The sequence below is a fragment of the Falco punctatus genome, assembly GCF_963210335.1.
Source record: "Falco punctatus genome assembly, chromosome: 3".
Lineage (NCBI taxonomy): Eukaryota > Metazoa > Chordata > Aves > Falconiformes > Falconidae > Falco > Falco punctatus.
In genome coordinates, this window is record NC_137582.1 from 62426144 (window position 1) to 62447640 (window position 21497).

A 21497-nucleotide genomic window follows, 5' to 3' on the forward strand; every position below is an offset into this window, starting at 1 on the left:
CCGCCGCGTCCCCGGCCCCGCTCCGGGCAGCGGAGCCGCCGCCGCGGCTATGAAGCCGTGCGAGGAGGAGGAGGAGGAGCAAGGGGGGCCGGCGGCGGCCGGCGGCGGTGGGGACCCCTGGAAGGAGTGTGCGGAGCTGGCGGTGCAGCTGGCGCTGCGCGCCGGGCAGGTGAGACCCGCTGCGCCGCCCGCGCTGCGCCGCCCGCGGGACGCTGCTGGCGGCGGGGGCGCCCGGGGGGCGCGGGCCGGGCTGCCCCGCGGCGGGAGGGCGCCTCTGGTCCCGGGCGGGCTGAGGGGCCGTGCGGCCGGGGCGGCGGGGCTGGGGGGGGGGGGTGGGGGGGGGCGGCGGCAGCGCCCGGCAGCCGCTCGGCAGCCGCTCGGCAGCCGCTCAACCGGGCCGGGGCCCGCGGCCGCTTCCCGCCGCGGCGGGGGGATGGCGGCGGGGCCGCTGCCCGCTGCGGGGCGAGGAGGCGCTTCAGGTGAAAGCAGATTTATCTTGTGACCGGGAGTATTTTTATTTATTTAAAAAAAAAAAAAAAAGTGGAAATTTTTTTTTGTCGGCGTGAGGGTGCGTTAGTAAGTTTTCCAAATATACACCAAGCACTGACTGGTACCGGGGTGTTTTGGAGCACGCTGTGGCTGTACCTGAATTTGTTACATACGGCCAAGGGTGTATGCCGTGGCGCATCTATCCAGCTTATTGTGAATTTACATATTACATGACTGGCATTTGTTTTCGAGCAGCTCGTGTGGAGAAAAACAGTCGTGTCAGGGAGGTTTTGTCTTCTTGTTCTATATACCAGTGTCTCCCGAGTGGCCAAAATTCACTTGCTAGGGATAAATCGGCAGTGGCTCTGCAAAGATCTATGCTAGCTTGTTTTAAGATCCACGTCCTGAGACAGCAGAGCCTTAGTCACCTCAGGAGACGTCCCGGCCCCTCTGCGTGCAGGGGCAAAACTTCCACCAACTCTAACAGTGCCAAGAAGTGGAATCAGCAGATGGCTCACTTGAGAAATCAGGCAAAACTCAAACCTCGGCAACATGAATTTCCCTTCTGCTTCCATTCTGCTGTATGTCGAAACACACTTTGTACTTGTACGCTATGAATTAAGGAGCCCCCTGTTCTGTTGAGTCCAGGACCTGTAACTTTTCCTGAATATGTGTTATTAAATGTATTTTCTCCATAGTAGAAGACACACACAAAGATGAACCGAATGCCAGGGGAGAGGAGACTTCTTTTAGTAGTACAGGGAATAAATGGATAATCCAAATGGGGATGACAGGTCGTGCTCTCACAGACTCTCCCAACAGGAGTTTCTCCGGCATACTCCTTCTGCCAGCCATTTCACAAGAGAGCCTCTCATGACTTGCTCAAGCATCCACACTTTATTTCTCAAAATATCAATTTGTGACAACAGCTATGACCATCTCCAGCCATTTTAATCATCCAGAAGATCACAGCTGAGCGTCTTTTCCTGGAAGAAATAGATATTCCAGAAGATTATTCCTTGCATCTTTTTCGCAGTTTGCCATTGCTACTTTGCAACTGGCAGGAAATGGCTGATTCCTTGGCAGGCCAAATTTTAAACCAGTCAAGGATGTTGTTTAAGTAGGACTTTGGAACTGGACAGGAGCTTTACTAACTTTGTAACGTTAAAGAGTCTTTTTAGTTACAAAAACCATCAGAGATCCTTGTGGAAGAAAAGGTGCAGGTAGGGCTGTATCTTATTTATGTGTCGATCCACTCCCAGCTGTTCCCAAAAGAAGCTAGAGGTAAGGACACAAAATGCAGTGTAACGTAGGTTTGATAGGACTGGATTTTTGTTGAAAACTGACTGATAAAATCAAGTTTTATTTTGATCTCCAAACATAGTCAGTTCCACTGGTCAAGTTCATCTTTTTCTTCTGCCTCTCTTCCCATCCCTCAGACCTCTCCACCTTTGCCTCCATCCCCAGAAATCTGCTTGCCCTCTGTCTCCCTAGATTTTGAGTCCTGTTTCCATCCCTGGATGAAATTTTGCCACTTTAGCCTTTCTTCTAAGGCCCTCCGTTTCTCAGGACCATGGCAGGTTAGGAAGGCTTGGAATCATTAGAAAGTGTCTACAAGAGTCTTGGCACAGAGGCCAACCTGAAGAAAGGCATGCAAGTCAAGGTTTTGGATTTCTAGGAAAAGTTAACCAGTAATGCATTTTCCTGGGCTCCCCTTTTGGCTTATTTGACTGTTTAATTTATATTGCATCATGCTTCATGAGTATAAACAAAATGATCTTCCTTCCAACAGATAGACATCTCTGCTCTGGAATAGTTTCTTCTAAACTTAAAAGACCAATAAAGACATTATCGCTTGAATGTGTGTCAAAAGTGATGGTGCCAGAGTAACTTCTATTCCCGGGTTAAAAACATTGCCTCTCTTGCCCATCCTGTTACTTAGTTCCATTATTTTTACGAAATATCAAAGGCTCTTGTTTAATATATATGGCTATTTCATAATGAGAATGGCCATAGTTTTGTAATCTGTAATTGACCTGCATTAAATTATGTCTAGTTCACTCTATAAGGCCACATGTAACTGCATTTGTTTGAACCTCTCCTCTGCTTTTTCTGTGAGTAAACTGCTCACTATGTTCTTGAGTGTACACCCATTGGCTTAGTGTGACTTTTTGCTAAAGAAAAGCAGGCGCGACTAGTCTCTGCATCTTTGATGCCATTAAGTACTGAGTAATTTGCACAGTTCTCTGCAATTACAGTGGGAGAAACTTCACCAAAATGAGGGGATGTACATCCAGGTGAAAACAAGGGTAAGAAACCAAGACTGGAAGCTAGCATGTTGAAGTCCACACAAACTACGTTTTTTACTTTTTTCTCATTTTTTCCCCCAAAAATAGTTTTAGGTAGTTGTGCTTTTTATCTAGATGTTTGATTTTTTCAGTGAGCAAATATTTCAGGACAATATTGCAAGCAAGTAAATCCATCTTAGAGCTCCCAGAAGTGTGGGGTGAGTGCAGGCAGTATGATGAGATTAAATATCTAACGTGAGCACCTCACTGTAGGTGGCTCTCCTGGCAGGTACTGGGGGAGAAGGCATCTTGGCCCTCTGTCCTCTCCATTCTCCTTTGTATGACTTATTTTCACAACGGTGTTAGGAAAGGACGATTCCAGGACTTGGTGAGTACGCTGCCCTTGCGGCTCCATTTCTCCTGCTCTGTGGGAAAGCAAGAAGGGAGCAGGGACAGCCTGGGTCTTGCTCTGTGATGTGGTCTTCCTGTGTGTACTGGTGTAAATGTCCCTCACTTTGCATAACCCCCCAAATGCTCCCAAGCAGGGTATTAGGATAACATCTAGCCAATTCTTTATTAGAGGTGGAGCAGCGTGGGCTGAAAGTGTTAAGTGGCTCTGCTCTAAATATCCACGCTTCCAAAAATCAGCTGCTTAGAAATGGCTGTAAAATCTCTATAATCTAGGGACAATCTGTTCCGCAGTAATAAAGCCTAGTGAAATACATTTACAGGCAAAATACAGCACCTTGGTTGCCAATTTCATTGTACGATAGCGATAAGGAGCAATTAGCTGTTTTCATTTCATCAACCTGTAGTTCCTTTGGTCTTCTGCTTACCTGTTGCCTAGAGAGGGACTTTTATGGAGCTCCATGCCCAGCTGGGAAGACCAGGCAACTGCAGTAGGTACCTGCAAACCTTATTGTAAGGCTTCCACAATGAGAGCAGATGAGTGATGTTCTCAAAGTACTCTGAGGCACCAGGCTGTAACACTGTTTGTAGGCAGATGATTTTTAGGGTTTATTCAACATAAGTTGAATTCTGGACCACTCATCTATTGGATAAATTTCTGAAGAAAAAAAGCTGTTTCATCAATGATGCAGGGAATGTGATCTTTGTCTGGGGCTCTGGCTTGGATTGCATACCCATATAAACTGCTGCAAATGCGTATGAGTCCCTTTGGCAGACCCTTCATGAGAGGCAGAGAATTAGCAGGGACCCGTCCGTCCCCTGGCGTCACCTGGTACCGTGGGTGAGCGAGTACAGATGTGGTGCCCGTTTGTGGCCGATGACCTCAGCACAGCATCGTGACTTCTCTCCTGCTCTCCCCTCAACACATCCACTGCCCAGGAGGTGGGGAGGAGCATCATGGGGCTGAGTAATGTGGCCCCTCGACATGGGCCTGCGGAGGAGGAGACGGGCGAGACTTCATATCAGAGTCGCACCCTGGGCTGTTCCCACCTCCAAAGTGACTGGAGCCTCAGGCTGGCATGTGCAGGTAGCCAGAGAAACACAGTTAAAAGTGGTCATGAACAACTGGAAAAAGGATGAGAAATTATAAATATTAAATTCAGTGCTAAGAGGTGCAAAGGATTGTATTCAGGAAGGAGAGATCAGGTGCCAGAGCACACAACAAAAAGCAACCGATTGCAGAGCACATCCACGGGGGAGAGCTTTCACCTCCACTCTTCTTTTTGCAGCAAGGCTCAGGTGTGATCTCACTGCCCTGCTGAGGGGTGGCATGTCCTGATTTAAGTGGCTGCAAGTGTCTCCTCAGTCTGGTATGTATTAAAACTGAACAGAAGTCAGGAACATGGCACTGCTTTGAAGAACTTCAAATCTTCTCTGTCAGGAGGAATGTATTCCTCATCTGTTTCACTATGCAAAGTTCTAAGCCCAGTTCTGAGCAGGGCATTTGCTTATATATAGACAATATAAAAGTAAAGAAGAGCAATTAAAATAAAAGGTATCAGCATAGCAGTTTTTTAGAATGCACAACAGGGATGGTTGGAGTGTTTAGGATTTTGCTTTGGACCGAAGAGGAGTCCAAGCGCCTTCTTAGAGCTGTACTTTTATGCTTTTATGGTAAAACCTTCAAGAAAACCATGCAGGGCATTAAAGGGAGTAAAAAGATTACATGTGGCTAATATTTTGATACACACTAATGAACTTTAGCAGGACCTCAAACAAGAAATGTTAACCAGCTATCACCAGTTCAGTTAATAGGTGTAACTAATGTTTTACAGCTCACAAAACAGGAACAGTAGTCCAGATACCTTCTGTACTAAGGCAACAGTCAGAACAATCAGCACACCCTTCAAATGCTGTATTTTATATTACAAAAACCAAGAGCTGAGACTAAAATTTGAGATGCTGGTTTCCTTTCCCATGCATAATGTAGCAGAACTGTTTTCTTTGGTCATCAAGTGTTTCTTGATGGTTTTAAAATACTTTGGTCCATGGAAATTTAGTTAAACAATTGAAATATGTAAGTTTTAGAAGGGGCTTGGAATACTGGTCTTGGTAGTGCTGGTTTTAGTTGATACAATTCTACACAAACAAGTGCTGCTTAATTTTTGCTTAGTTTTGGTTTTCCTAATTTCAAATAGCTTACCAGTTTCACTGGTTAAAAAAATAAATCAACTCCTTTTGCATCCTACCCCCTTATTTTTCTTTTTAATGGGGTGGAAAAAAAACAGAAAGAAGATGGGAAAATTGGCAAAAAGCTTTTATTAACTGTTTTCCCATATGTGTATTTGCACTTGATGTGGTTTTGTTCAGTTCATAACAGCAAAACCCTTAAAAATGAGATAAAGACTTTTCCAGAAGAGAATCCAGGGTTAGATCACAGGGTTCCATATCTAGGGAAAAGTCTAAATTTTTGTTTCTGTTAAATATATAGCAGTTCTTTGGGAGCTAGTGGGTGGTCAGCACTTGAAGTTCCAAAAACCCATACACACAAGACAAATTAAACATTGTGTGTCTTTGCTGGCAAAGAAAGAAATCAGTGGGGTTTGCCTTATTGTATGTTTTTTAAAGTAGGAGAGCAGCAGGGTACTGGCCCTGTAAATTAAAAAAGAAAAAAGAAAAAGAGGTTTCCATGAAAAATTCCTGAGCCTCAAGGCTCTTTCTTCTCTTACGTGTATTTTCTTGTAATGTCCTAAATCATGATGACTGCCATTATCCTTTTATTCCATTAGTTGCATCCCATTCATCAATCCTTTTCTGAACTGTCATGAGAGGTTCTTTTAGAGTGATTCAAAGTGCCGTGTTCCCAAAGACTACTCATTAGCTCAGAAGGATTTTTAGTCCAAAGAATTAGAACAGGCTGTGGTAGAATTAGGCCTACAGTTGTTTTACAGGATTAGCTGTAATTTTGCAGTAAATATACTATTTTAGTGTGCACAGGATGAATGGCCAACAAATCTGGTTTGTGAACTTCTGTTTCAGATTATTAGGAAAGCTCTAACAGAGGAAAAACAAGTATCCACAAAGACATCTGCAGCAGATCTTGTGACAGAAACTGATCGTTTTGTGGAAAATTTAATTATTTCTGTTCTGAAAGAGAAGTTTCCCTCCCACAGGTGAGTCCCTATGGAAAGAAACTATCAATGACCTTTTTTCCTTTAAGACCTGTATATCTGACTGACGTTTGAAGGGACTTTTTTAAAGTTTATATATCTCTCTTACATATTAACCTATTGCTGTTGGACACTTTGAAAAAAACCAACCACCTATACTTAGTACTTCACATTTTCTAATAGTTGTGGTTCTTAATATATGTATTTAATAGTAATGTTTCTCCTATAGGGACATCATATATGAAGGTTTCGTATGGACCGCCATGATTTTCAGACTGGTGATCTGTTCTCTATTGTATAAGAATTATGCTAAGAATATTTATTGAAATATAGCTGAAAATGATAGCAAAAGTCCCGTCCTGCAGACCTTCCCTTCACTTTCTTTTGCTGTCATACATATGCGTTTGCCAGATCAGGACAAGTATTGTGTTTATTCACATTTACCTTCTGTTGTACAGAATCCTAAAATCGGTGTGCAGCAGGGTTGTTTATCATCATCATTTGATGCATATACATAAACAGGTTATAAATTACTATATGGGGTGTCAACCCAAGGTTTTAAAAATAGATCAGATTGTTCACTCCTCTTGAATTATTATGTTCAATTTGAAACTACTAGCAAATGCAAAGACTGGAGAAAGGTTTTGTATTAGTTGGCCGGGATTGGTTTGATGCAGAGACACTGCAATTGATTTCCATGTTTAACTTCAGCCCACAAAGATACAATTCATCTTCCTGCAGAGCCTGTGTATCCCTTAAATACGGTATGGCTTCCTTCTAACTGTGTGCATCTCTCATGGAGATGAGCCTTGCACTCTAGCACTGTGCAGAAAAGAACTAAGATGAAAATCTGGAGGGCTCAGCTACTAATCTGATTGTCGGTGATGCTGCTGGGAAAAAAAAAAACCAAACACCGTCAGAAGGAGCAGAAAGAAAACTGCATACTGAATAAGGCTTTCTAAATACGTGTTGTATGTGATCACACATTGAAGCACGACTGTACAGTATAATGTGTGGTTCTTGGCCGTGATTCTCAAGAGAGTGCCAGACTTTACAAGCCTATTATTTGTGTAATTTTCCTTCTACTGTTGCTGGCTGTGCTCTTTTCTCATCTCCACTCTTACAGTGGTTTGTTTTTTTTTTTCCTTGAACAGTCCAGTAGAGAACATAAAACATATGCATTTCACATAAAATGAAAATCATCAGAAGCACTCAGGTTACTCAGAATAGGAACAAATGTTGTAAGGTCAGTGTCAACCTAGGAACTGAAAAATCCCTGATTTCATTAACTCTGTACAGTTAACTTCAGACTTTACAAGGAAACGAAAGGATTGCTGTTTCTTCAAGACAATTCTTTTTTGCTGATATTAGTTGTTGGTTTTGGTTAGAATTTGTTCAGAGTGTGAATACATTTAGATTAAACAATAGATTAAAACTAGGTTTAACTAGACTAGATTAAAACATTTGCAATGAGGAGTCCACAGTAGCAATCAAAGTTTAAATTAAAGTGCAATAAAGACATTAAAATGTATTTAAATTGTGTTCAGTCTTTCCCATAATCTGGCTGTTGAAAGCTTCACTGAAGATTTCTGTTACTTCTTTTTCTCTTAAATCATCTTGATTCTTATGTTCTCTTAATCAAAAAATGTACCTTAGGGGTTAGAAAAAAGGGCTCTCATTAGAATCTGTGCCATTTGGATTGTGGCAGTGATGAGTCTTGAGAGGCTGGAAATGTATTCAGAAGTAAAGAGAACTATTAGGAAAACCTATTTAAAAGGTGATTCTGTCCCACGTTTCTTTCTTCTTTCTCCTTGGCTAAGTGACATGTATCATCCTCATTCATTCTTCACCCAAGTTTTCATCTTTGCCCCCTCTTTGGTACTCTGACATCCTCCAAGTGAGTCTTTTCAAAGGGATATTTTTTCTGATAGATCTTGGCTATCTATCAGCATATCAGGGGCTACTGGTTGAAAAAGGCTGTTGTACCATTTGCCTGTTATTGTTACACAAGTTGTCATTTTGGTGTTAACTGTGCCGTTAATCTTGTAAGACATTAAAACCAGGACACAGCCATTATGGAGGGTGACATCCAGCTCTAGCTTCCTGGCTTTCTGCCCTCAGACCCCCATAAGGGGTAGGTGAGGGACAGCCCTGGGTTGAACCTCCTGCACTCCACTGGGTATCACTCCCGCTGCAGTTTACGCTGTGCTACGGTTTCCCTGCTTTTCCAGCAATGAATTTCAGAGTGGCACTGTGGTATGAACAGATGTATGCTAAGGCTTGGCTAAAATTACTGGACTCGTTTTCAGTGGGGGAAAACTTTAATCCAGATTTGAAGAGAGATCAACAGAGCTGGCAGGCTGGTGTATTTAATTAACTACTGTAATAACACAGCTACCCCTCCCACTTCTCAAGCTGTTCCTAAAATCTGGTTTGCAGTACTTCAGGCTGAATGTTTTGCTTAGTTTGCATGTCTTTACAGGACAGAGAGCCATAGAGCAGCGCATCTGATGTTGACCTTGAGGGCCTGTCACAGTTCCCAGTATTGTATAACAGGAAGAGGCTTATTTTAACCTCTCAGCCCACATTTCATAAAATGTGCCCCTAATTAGTCCTACCTCCATTTTGGAAAATTGTCCTTGGACATCAAGACTTTATCAATGGTGCTGCTGTGCCCAGGTCAGGCTTCATGTTAGCATTTCTGTACGTGAGGACTGCGGCGTCACACCCCGCCGTAAGGGAAAGCAAGGGACAGGCTTACAGTACTTGAGGGCAAAGCACCTTATGCAGAAACGCTCTTGTCTTTAAAAAGGTTCCCATTTCACCTCTCTCTGACTGGCAACACAATGGCTATAGCTCAGGCCCTGGCTGGGAAGATGGCAAATCTGAGATAGGAGGTAAGGTGCTCCATCTGCAAGAAGCAGCACTGCCTAAGCGCGTGGTTGGGTTTAGGTGCTAATTACAAGATTTGTAAAAGCAAAAGTCAAATGATGCAGCACCAAAAAGACAAAATAATGGAATATTTAGAGCAAGGAGTCTGCAGAGTGCTATGTTTAACTGAGAATTCCAAACACTTGTTCCGAGTCTTTCTCATTTCTCTGTTGCACACTAACACTTCGTCCTTCAGCTGTTATCTTTAATGGAGATAAAAATAGCAGCAAACACTTCTTACTTCCCCCTTCATACCCACTGGGGGCCCATAATGCCATCAAAGTAGTCAGTTTCTACTGAGGGAAAGGCAAAGCAGCATTTGGAGAATTCAAGAAGCCTCCTCCTGTGCTGTCTGCGGAACATTTAAACTCATGGTTGCAAGCATTACGTGGCATCATGCGGTGCATGTTGAGGGCACAAAAGAAAATAGCTGCTCCTAGGTCTAGGGAAGCAACTGTTTCTGAAAAAAGACATTTTCTCTATCCAATTTTTTTTTCTTTGCGTCTTCGAGAGCTTTTTCATCTTCAAGCATTTGCGGGAACTCTGAATACCACTATCAGTTGTTCAAATGTGAAACCAAAAGCAAGATTCAGTACTAGCAGTCTGATTCTACACCTGTACATACAGGACTTTATTCACATCTGTGAGAGTAGCACCTGCACACCACTTAGAGAAACAGACCCTGAGTTTATGGGAGAGCGGGGATAATTAAGGTCAGCAGGAAATATGCCAGAACTGGATATCTGTTTCCCAGGGAAAAAGGAGGAAAAGAAATAGCATATCTACTTAAAAAAATTGGGACAGATAGAACAGAACAGAAGATGAGCTCAGATTTCAATGTGTGCTTTGTGCATCCAAACAGCCAACAAAAAAAAATTAATTTGTTGATTTTTTTCTGGGTCATGGGAAAAAGAAGGTTCACTTTTGTAGATCCTTTAATTTCCTGAGTCAGATTACTGTAAAAAAATTCAAGTAGGAGGGAGATTGTGGATTTTCTAAGCGTGCATTATTTCCAGCTGACTGAATTTGACTGCAAAAGAGAAGCAGCTACAGTTTGCAGTTTATATTACTTACTGCAAGAGACAGGCCTAACCCATAAACTTACATTCTGCACAAAAAAAAATTCTTCTAGAGTTCCAGAGACGCCAATTCAGTTCCATTTCTGCATCCATTTTCATAACTTTCTTAATTCTTTATTTTGGAAAAGTGAGCACAAAAGGAGTTCTTTTTCACCATGTAAAATAGTATACTATAAATTTGAGAACTCTCCTTCAAAGTTTCTATGAAAATTACCCATGCCCAAATGAAAAAAGCAATATATGTGTTTATACATACATATACATTTATACAAAATATTTGTGTGTGTGTATACATATATATAAAAATTAAGTATCTCTTCAGAAACAGAAAGATGGAGTTTGACTTTCCAAGTCACATATCTAAGCCAATTTTCTGGGAAACTTCTTTTACTCCACACCAAATGCAGGTTTATTGCAGAAGAATCTACTGCTGCTGGTTCAAAATGTGTCCTCACCGACAGTCCGACCTGGATTATTGACCCTGTTGATGGAACGTGCAACTTTGTGCACAGGTAAGTGGACAGTGAACTGGGAAATACATCAAAAAGCAAAACGTAGCTTCTGACAAATCCTCCCTCCCACTTAAAGGTGTTGTACTGTGGTAGATTTGTTCCTTTGACTCATACGTAGGAGTCATCCCTTTATCTTTTTGTACCTGTATCCTCTATCTGGTGGAGTGTGTGTTTGTGCTGGAGAGAGCTCTATACTGTTATCTAAAGGTAAGCTAAAGTTTCGGCTGGTTGCTTAATGACCCAAAGCTCTTGACTCACAGCTCAATTATATATAACCACACATTAACACGCAGAGACTTGAGCTGAACTGGAGGAACAACGCTGTGCTATGATGGCACTTGGCCTAACGCCTTATGTGGTTGTTACACATTCCTTTTAGTAGTGGTGTTTTCTCCCTTTAATATATAAATGCTTCATTTTTCCTCGGAAGTACAACCATTGCATAGAACTGAAAACTAAGTTGTACATAGTAGACACTGGTTTTGAATTCCTATAATACCTCTCTGCAAAAAGAAATGTAGGGATCGTTACTACAAAAATGCAAAAGTTGAATTCATCATTTGAGTGCTAGGAATTGTAAACTGATGACTATTCATAATACTTAAAGACCTTAAATATGTTCTGCCTTATAGTTAATGACTAAACATAACTGCAGTTATTAATAATATGTTTTTAAAAAAGGCATTTCCTTGGCTTTTGGTGCAGTTACATAGAATTCAAGGGGCGGTGGGGGGTGTCATGTGCTGGGGTTTCATGCAATTATCTGAAATTTTCTCTTTCTGGCAATATTTTCTGGACCTTTACAGCCGTGTTTTTAAGAAATTAATTTATTTCATTGTTTAAAATGCAAGAATTATACTTCAGTCAAAATGACCAAATTAAATATTTGATCGTCGCTTTGCCAAAAGAGAGGGTAGAGGAACTAGTTTCTCCTTACGTTGATGTCAGCAGCAACGTATCTCCATGCTACTTAATTGCTGGTTTAGATGCTTGAACTTGAAGAAAATGTGCTCTTAAAAGTGATGACTTGTTATAACAACATTAATGGTTTTATACTGGATAATTCAATTACACTAAAGCAAAAAGATCATTAAATATACAATGTGTATGGAAGAAAAATCCTGTTATCTTCATGCGTTTATTTCTTGCCTTCTCCAATATTAAATGACATTTTTAAAGGAACTGACAAAGTTAAGGAGGCTGACAAAGGAGAAATAGTACAATGTCAAGAGCGTTTTGACACAAGTGAAATCACAGAGCTGCATGTAGGGTTTTGTTGCCTAAGGCAGTTGCATAAGGAGTAAGTTCAGAGATTTTTTTTTTATCAATAATTCTCCATTTCTTATTTTTTCACAGATTTCCGACAGTGGCAGTGAGCATAGGATTTGCTGTTAACAGAGAGGTATGAAGTATGTTCTTTAAGATGGGTACCTGAGAGCTGGTTAGAAGTCTCAAAACCATGTGGGAACTTTAAATAAAACAGTTTTTTAAAAAATCGGCTGCTACTCAGGTTTTTCTATGCTTTTTAAATGCATTTGATCTAGTCTGAAATTGTAGTCCTGCAAAACTTATTTACGCAATCCGGCAATTGCAAGACAATTCTCGCAAATTATTATAAATATTGTAGGACTTAAGTGGGTGAAAAAAGAGAGTACTGGTGTAAGCAAGGTTTTGTAAGACAAAACCATAATGAGTTAAATATAGTGCTGCCTATTCATAATTTAAACATATCTCCCAGTGTTCTTATGCTGTTATTATTGCTTCTTTACTGCTAGCAGTACCTGTGAAAGCTAACTGCTGCTATGAGGCAATTCAGAATTGATTTCTATGAATAGTGCAAAATTATGGGTCTAGATTAAATAATCTGCCTTTGTGGTTTTCTTAACATAGTAAAATAACTGTTTCCCACATGAGATCTTGATTACAGGGGGGAACAAGGCACCTAGTCTTCCCATGTGCCATTTTGAGATACCTAGGTATACTAGCTCATGCTAGTGCCTTCTCTCCAGATGTTGCCACCTATTCAAATTGCCAAGGAATGTGCCTCTTTCAACCTAATTCCATGGTCTTAAATACGTGTGTAGCTGTAAGCAAAGCCAGTGAGAATTCTGTGCAATAACAGCATAGTTTTCAGATGTGCTAGTGGCTCTTACCGATTTAAACAGAATAATGTCGTGTACTTCTCTAGAATTTTCAAACATGGAAACTGCAGAGAAACACTTCCATGCTTTTCTGAAGTTTATTCACTCCCAAAGGTCCTTTTGAATACTATAAGTTATTACCAGACAGCTTTCTGTAATATTTATGTTTTCTAGAACACCATCATGATTTTGATGCTGCATATTTTGGGTTATGTAAACTAAACAAAGCTGAAACAAAAATAAAGAATTATGCTAAATCTCCTTCAGTAAACAAATGGGAAAAGCAGAAAGAAGCAGTAAACTGAAAAGTAGCCAAAGTACACACAGGGGAACTGGCCTGAATGTAAGCCTTGAAGAGTACTGAAGAAAAAAATCCTGCAGATGTCTTTAGGGAAAGAGTCTATTAATAGTCAAGAGTCAAAAAAACCCTTGGCTTAGATGGGACCTCAGGGTAGGGAGTGAGGACAGTCTATTCCCTTTGAATTGTCTCTCATGAACACCAGTGATTTTTCGCATTGAAGGGAGAAGGGCAGCAGGAGTCTAGAACATCAGAGACGTTTGTTTGACCTTGTTACCAACGTCTTCTGTGACCTTGGACAAGTCATTTAATTTCTGTGTATCAGTCCACTCCTAAATAGAATATTGCTAACAGTACTTGTCTAGGGGTGATTTTAGGAGCAGATCATTGAAGTTTGTAAACTGCTTTAAAATCTTTTGGTGAAACCTATTAAAGGAAAGGAGAAATTAAATACCTTGGGTTTAAAGCAAGGGTCAAATTCTGACCCTTTTCTCATTGGTGAAGAGATACTCCCACAAGAATTCCGTTGTTGCTCATTCTCAAATTTTCTCTTAGGGTCACAGTATTTGGTATTTCTCTTCAAATTCCTTCTCTTGAAGTCGTGTGACTTCACGAGACTCTCACTTTTATGGGTAAACAAAATGGATTTTGCAGAGAAATATTTGTAGAAGTGATTGGAGTGTACTATCTTGGTTGAAAAGGCAGGCAAATTAAATGCATTATGAAAGGTGAAGTGCATATAAAAGCATCCACTGTTAATAAGCAGTGTGCCATGACTTCTGAGTTTGGATGCCTGACTGATCATATCTGTGTATTTGGGGCTACAAATCTTCGGGGTCCAGCTGAAGTCAGTGGGATTACTTCTAGGTGTAACTGCTCACCAGTGAAAGCAAAGCATTCAGAATCTGGCCATAGAGGACTTGCATACTTTCAACAAAAACATACAACTGAATTTGAAATCAACTTGGAATTTAATCCATTCTAATGTGAACACTAACAAGCTGCAAGTAAGAGTTCAGAAGATCACAGATTGCATTAACGTCTCTTTATAAACTGAATTTTATATGACCTATATCTCAATATCACAGTAAAAGTAGAATTATCCAGTTTGTTAGCATCAATATAATCTTTGATTACATGTACCAATTAAGATATTGCTGATCTTTCTGCCATTAGTAGTTGTTTATATTTATGATGAGTAATTTGAGTTGCATTCATTTCTTTCCTTTTCAAAATCTTAAAGCTTGAATTTGGTGTAATTTACCACTGCACTGAAGAACGATTATACACTGGTAGAAGAGGTCAAGGGGCATTTTGTAATGACAAAAGGCTTCAGGTATCAAAAGAGACAGGTTGGTCTAGATTTTGTTAGAACTCTAAAAGGAATATGTTAATTTTGTTTCAGAGTTGTTGCAAATCATCATTAGGATAATGAACATCATTATCCTGATGGAAAGTATTTCACCTGCATGATAATTTTGTTGCTGTGTGTTTGTTTTTTTCTGAAAAACCACAACTTTCCTCATTTTCTTTTTAAAATATACATCTGAATATAAGCTATTTAAATAATCCTAAATTATTTTGCTTCATAACCATTGTTTAAAATAAGGAAGAATGAGTAGATTCACCAGTTTCATTCCAGCTGTACACTGGCATAACTGTTTATGAGCAAGATGCAATGGGAATGGTGAATCAAATTCAGAGTACTATGGTGGCCATTATTGACTTATTTTTCGATAAATTTGTACATCATAAAGTGTGTTATGTCTGTAGGCATACATGCTAACCGTAAACTAAAGGATGCATGCTTTGTTAGGGGTCCTTTAACAGCTTGCTTTTGTATGTGAGGTATGTTTCAACATGCAAATAGCTAGCAAGACTTAGTCAACACTCTAATGGAATTCTTTTGTTGGTAAACCAAGTCATAGATCTGTCTGTTTACCTAATAATAATAGGTAACAATAATCAGATGTGAGTAGAGAAGTTTTCTTTTAATCAATCAAAATGCAGAGGAGAGCATAACATTCAGTTGTAGACAGAAGCAGACATGTGCCAAAAATGTACATCATTGTCCACAGGAGATGGTAAAAATTTCACCCCAAAAAGAGATCTAATGCACTTGAAACACAGTAAATTCAAGCAATTGAATATACGGATTTGTCGCAGTGCTCCAGGCAGACCCTGCCTCAAGACTTCCCTCAAATCTGGGAAGTTTGGCTGTTCACCTAAATTAATAGTGAGCTGCGGTCTCCCTATTTGGAGAGATGGAGCAAATTGTAAAGTCAGTGACCCCTAAGATTTTAATCCTTGATTATACATCACATTTTTGTCAGTTCTCCAGTATCATATATTCCACAAAAACCCATGCTGGCAGAGACCATGAGGAAAAAAACTAGAGGTGCTCCCTGTTGGGCTGAGCCACACTTGAAATGGCCTCACTCACTTTTGCAGTCATAGAATTCTAGTTTCCAGTTGGGCAAAGAACAATTTTGGCACACGCCGCTTTTGTCCTTCTTTCTCTGGATGTTCAGTCCGCGTGGGTGTCTAGAACATAACAAGGGAAGTGGACCTTCTGCCCTTCCAAATGCTTTGAAATTTTCCTTTGTTTTGAGAGACATCATTTGGTGGTGGGCAATTTCACCAGTGAAGATGAATCTTCTTGAGTCTCTCTTCTATTGATGTTTTAAGTGTATAAAATCACAGTTGCTCTTTTCCTATAAAGGATTGTGGCTTCAGTGAAGTAAACGAACCCTGAAACAGAGAGTGTGTTTCCCTGTACCTACCACTGGAACTCAAGTAGCCTTCACCAGTGCCTGATGTGTTGGAGATCTAGGCTGTCATGTTACTTCGTGCCTTTTGTTTTCAGGAAATGTGACTGTTGTATAACACTGATCTACACTGTACATTAATTGTTCAGATTTAATCATTTGAAATCACAGTCAGGCAAACACGGTTCATTGTCAACATTAAATTTTATATAGGGCTTGTATGGGAATCTAAGCAGTCAGGATGCACTTAAATGAAGGATCCATCTTCCCTTTGATCTTGAGTGGTACTTTCTCCTCATGCTTAGGGTTAGGTCAGGCCTTACATGTGCTAATACTGTAAATGTGTTTTCTTTTTGTAATCTTTTGTGGTCAACAGAATTGGTCTTTTCCTCATAAATCTATCCATATAACTGTTAAATATCTTCCACCAAGCCTCCTTATTTCTCTGGCCTCTATCAGAGTGAGAAGTAGTCAGTAAATTTACTCTTGTACCTTGAATTCCTGAAACCCCATGGATTCTTGTGATCAGCCAAATCCTTTTCCTAAGCAGAGACCTCCCTCTTCCTTGCCTTAGTCTCTTCATCCAATTTCTACCTGTAGTCTTGATGAACATTGAAGAGATCCATTTATGCATTAGAAATATATTTAATAACTAAAAAGAACAACTGCCTTAGTCATAACCTAGCTATGACTGGTGTGGTGTGAATGCTTGGTGCATTTCAGCAATGAGGCGTGCATTAAATGTTTTGTAATTATAAATTGGGTCTGTTATGCAAAAAGATCTAAGGCAGAATGCTTTCACCATCCAGAGTTCTCAAAGGTGGCTAAACAACAAATACCCTGCAGTGTGCCTGGATTGGTGTTTCTATATTTTAACGCAGTAATTTAAAAAGCAGTTGTTAAATCTATGTTCCTACAGTTAAGCTTTGTGATACCCTGTAACTTTTAATTTAATTACATACCTGTTACTCACCAACCATTTACTGCATTGCTTGAATCCGTAATCTTGCTCTGCAATACTAAAATCATTGGTAGCCTGTTTTATGAAGTGATGTCTCACTCCAGCCTAATTTGCTTTTGAAAGCCTGCTTGCTACTTCTGCTAAGAATTTTCAACTTAGGCAATTAGCTGTAATAACCAGGTAGACGTTCCCTATCTGAATGAATGCCTTGCCTTTAACCCAGGGTAGAAGGTGGCACCTGGCACTTGAGCACAGCCTAGTTAGTAAGTAATCAACTGCTAAATGTTGAGTTTTGTCATATCTTTAACACCTCCAAGTTCAGCTGGCACAGCAGAAGCAGGCTTTTGATCAACCACCTCCACCTACATTGGCATATGCTTGTCATATAGTAGCGATATTCAGATCTCACATGAGGACTGCTTCAACACCTTCAAGTCACTGTGAGTCTCACCTTTGACTGTACACATGGCTGATATCCTCATCAGCTGTAGGTCAGAATTGTCCTTGCTGAACACAATGCAAATATAACTTTCATACATTATTATTCATTAAAACACTGCTTTAGTTTGTGATAAGAAGGGGTTTTTTTTCAGTCATAAGGTGTCTTCAGTCCTTGAAATGTCAGAATGAGAGAGAGCTGTTACTGGGTAACAGGTGATTTAGGTAGAAAGTTTCCTTTCCTTTTACTGTATTCCCAACTGCTTATAATTTGTTAACAAATTAAAGTTCCCTATTGAAGAACCATCCCGTTTTAAAATATGATTAATTAGCATCATTAATAGTTACTAGATCACTGGATGATTTTTAGTTGACTGCTAGTGTTAGTGAATTTGCCAAAAGCTAACCGGTCAATGAAATAAAAGAATGTATGGAAAGAGAAGTAATATAAGAATACATTCTTGGGTTTAATCTTACTATTCTTTTCTTTTTTTTTAAAGTATGTTTAGATCAGACCGTTTAATATGGAAAGTCAGTCTTGCTTGAATTTTTATGCAGAGTTGTGATGTATCTTATGAAAGAGTTTGGGGTAAAAAAAAAGGGACATGAAAATTGTTTTTCTGTGAAAAGTCAGAATTTAATTTAAAACAAATTTCCAGAATCTACCTGGAAACTGTTGAATTAATGGAAACAACTACCTACTATTGCAGATATCTCGAAGGCCTTAATTTTAACAGAAATTGGTCCAAAACGTGACCCTGCAACTTTGAAATTGTTCCTTGGTAACATTGAGAGATTGCTCAAGGCCCAAGCACACGGGTAAGTTATTTTACAATATATGTCTCACATTCGTAACCAAAAGTCATTAAAACCCAAACAAAACGAACAAAAACCAAAATCAAAACAAGTACGTTGCACATTGTGCGATTTTGACACATAGGTTGAAATCAGAGGCATTTTCTGCCTTGTGTTACCATGTCCCCTTCTCACGGGGTTTAGGGTCCGTGTCATTGGGAGCTCGACCCTGGCGCTGTGCCATTTGGCAGCCGGTGCTGCGGATGCCTATTACCAGTTCGGGTTACACTGCTGGGACTTGGCAGCGGCTACCGTCATTATTAGAGAGGCAGGTGGCACTGTGATAGACACTTCAGGTGAGTAAGATCTCCTTGTTTTCATTGACTTTTTGGGGACTGAGTGGCTATTTTGGGGCAACTTGTGTTACCTCGGTACAGTTCTTCTCTATCTCATTTCTAGCAATATTCTGTAGAGGTGTCTGTACATTCCACTAGACTCTGGCTGGTTTATTCATAACACGCTGATGTAATTCCAGCCTGGGGTTTCATCACATCAAAGGTCTTCTGAGTCAAATTGTATTTCCATGGCTTTGAGTAATTCCTTCAAAGTGTCAGATTTACAGTAAAGAACTAGCCCAGGAGTTTGGTAGATACGCTCAGATCCAAACAGACTTTGGCAGAGACAGCCTCCCGGGAAAGGAGGGCTCTCAGGTACGTGCCTGAACCTGTATGACCAGGAACTACTCAGAGGGAGTAAAGGACAGCACGTTTTCCAGATTATTATTTTATACATTTAGATGGTACACATCTCAGAATAATGGTTTGCTGGTGACCAATATGTGGATACTGTGGAAAGATACGGTAGATTAAGAAGAAGGGTGTGCTGACCGAACTGATTTCTGTTCTATCCCTTCCTGTTGCTAGAAGAAGGGAATATTGCATTTATTGTTGCATACTTTGGTATTGTATCTAGAATTTTCTTAAATCATTTTTTGCCAGAGATTTCCAGATAGGCGTTGCTGAATTAGGTTGTCCTTCCCACCCCAAAAGGAGCTACGTATGAAGCTGTCTCAGTGTTTCTGGACCTAATTACAGCATAGTTCGTATTTAAGAATACACTGCCTTTTTACATCGTGTAAGACAGTTCTCATTAATCCTCTTGTCCTCAGGGGGACCTCTGGATCTTATGTCCTGCCGAGTGATTGCTGCAGGCACCAGGGAGATGGCTATGTTCATAGCTCAGGAAATACAAACTATTCACTACAGACGGGATGATGAAAATTAAATACTTTGTGGAGTCTGCCCTCCTGAACTGTGTAACCTTTGCAAGATGGGTGGCTTAAGGGTATGTGATTTCAGCAGGATGCTTTCTGTGGAGATTTTCTGTGTCAAATGTTTTTTATAAATTTATTACAATGTGGGAAGGCATAGGGAGATTTTTAAACCTCTAAGACTCGTGTTTCCTTTTTAATATGTATCACTTTCAGCAGTATCTTTTTTATAAGACAGCATATTTTACTCGTAGTAAATTAGTCTCAAAATTAAGTTGTAATTTCATATCTGTGGGGCTGATACTTAGTCTTTTGTAACATGCAGCTAAAAATGGGACTTTATTTTTACAGATGCAGATCTCAGGTAAATGAGCTTTAGGACTGTAGTAAGGACAAGTAGTTAAGATGTGTGCCTATAATACCCTTGTTCTATGATACTTAAGAATGCAATAAAAATGATACTATTGTTTCCTAACTATGTCATAGCTATATATCCATATATATGTATGTGTACCTATATGTATGTGTGTATGTGCCTATATATATACCTAATACATGTATATGCATGTATACACACACATACCCATATATATGGGTATCCTGGATGTTTACAGCAATTTAGAGAATGCGTAGAAGAAAGCTAATATGGGAAGTTATTTTCGGGTAAAGAGTATATCTAACTTAGGTATTTCTGTGAGGGCTATCCAAACAGCAAATAACAGCTGATCATGGAAAGCGTTTAATGATTTTACAAACTGTCCAGCGAGTTCTTGTTTCCCTTCATCCCTCTACATGGGGATAAATCATACTGTCCTACAGGCCTCTGTAAGATACTCAAGCCTGCAAACACTTACTGCCACAGAGTAATTATAGTTAAAACCAGTAATATTGAACTCCACTGAATTATTCGCAGTATTAACTATGGCACACTGTAGGAGGCCAGTGGAATAGAGCACAGTGTCAGGAAGATGTTGATATTGGAGAAATGTTGAGCAGAACAGCAGGATTTGGCCCCTTACAGGCGAGTTGTTAAAAATATAAACATAAGATATGCTTGCAAAAGGTTATAAATCACATGCCCTTCTCGCACAAAGTTGTAATCGCACCTTTTGATCAGACAGACCTGTAAAATCAGTTACGTACATTTCCTAAACACAAAGTTGTTCTCTATCCTTGTATCTAGCATTGGTTTTAATTCCACCAAGGTGGTAATTTCTATTTAGATTATTTTTTAAATCATAAGCACAGGGAAAATATAAGTGTGTCCAGAAAAGTAGCTGAGATGAAATCACTTCTATTTTTTTCTTTAAAAATAGAATTAGAAGGTATCTCTTTTTTGCAACAGCGCAAATTAAATGAAGGCATAAGCCAAAAAAGTTGGTTAAAAATTTTAACTTTCTTTATACACTGCATGTGTAGACTTTGTAAATGTGTTCAGATATCTGCTTAGAACATAAAAACTAAACAATATTTTTTAAAAACAACCTTACATGTGTTCCTTGCAATGAAAAATGTTTTTCAGTGAATATAACATAAAATTCTGTGGGTTTTCTTGATGCTTTTTATCGTAAGAAATTCAAAGTATTGACTGTGTGAAGAATGTCTAAATCCAACTAGGCGTTTAAGAACTGATGGTTCTTACCAGAAAACCAATGCTGTCTGTCACAGTGATCAACATTTTGTCACTGCTCCCTTTTCCCCCCACCATTTCTTTGTACACCACCCCTCCTATTTGGAAACGGAGATTGTAAGCCCTCTGGGGCAGGGACTATAGTACTTTGGCTCTGGGTTTGCACAGTGCTAATAGGATGCAATTCTGGTCCGTGACTAGGCACTGAGGTGCTATAATAATACAAATAATAAATACTAATAGGCTCACTTGTCTCTTATTCACCCTTCCCCCACTTTCTGAGCACAGTGGAGATCTGAGTGACCCATGCCAGGCTTGG

The 21497-nt window shown here is 39.9% G+C and overlaps 1 protein-coding gene across 1 annotated transcript; it reads left to right on the forward strand.

Moving 5' to 3' along the window:
* Nucleotides 1–31: 31 nt before the first annotated feature.
* Nucleotides 32–21426, forward strand: IMPA2 (inositol monophosphatase 2). Its single transcript, XM_080378128.1, has 8 exons — nt 32–169; nt 6225–6358; nt 10773–10877; nt 12234–12279; nt 14560–14668; nt 18194–18302; nt 18483–18634; nt 19447–21426. Exons 1-8 carry the CDS (start codon nt 50–52, stop codon nt 19560–19562), a joined length of 891 nt encoding a protein of 296 aa, XP_080234254.1. The 5' UTR covers nt 32–49; the 3' UTR covers nt 19563–21426.
* The last annotated feature ends 71 nt before the right edge of the window (nt 21427–21497 follow it).

What these genes read in the sequence shown, in the direction of transcription:
- IMPA2 (XM_080378128.1), top strand. Translation starts at nt 50, where the DNA reads ATGAAGCCGTGCGAGGAGGAGGAGGAGGAGCAAGGGGGGCCGGCGGCG. An exon ending in GAGAAGTTTCCCTCCCACAG is followed by an intron (nt 6,359 to 10,772) that starts GTGAGTCCCTAT and finishes CACCAAATGCAG; the next exon opens with GTTTATTGCAGAAGAATCTA. An exon ending in CACTGTGATAGACACTTCAG is followed by an intron (nt 18,635 to 19,446) that starts GTGAGTAAGATC and finishes TCTTGTCCTCAG; the next exon opens with GGGGACCTCTGGATCTTATG.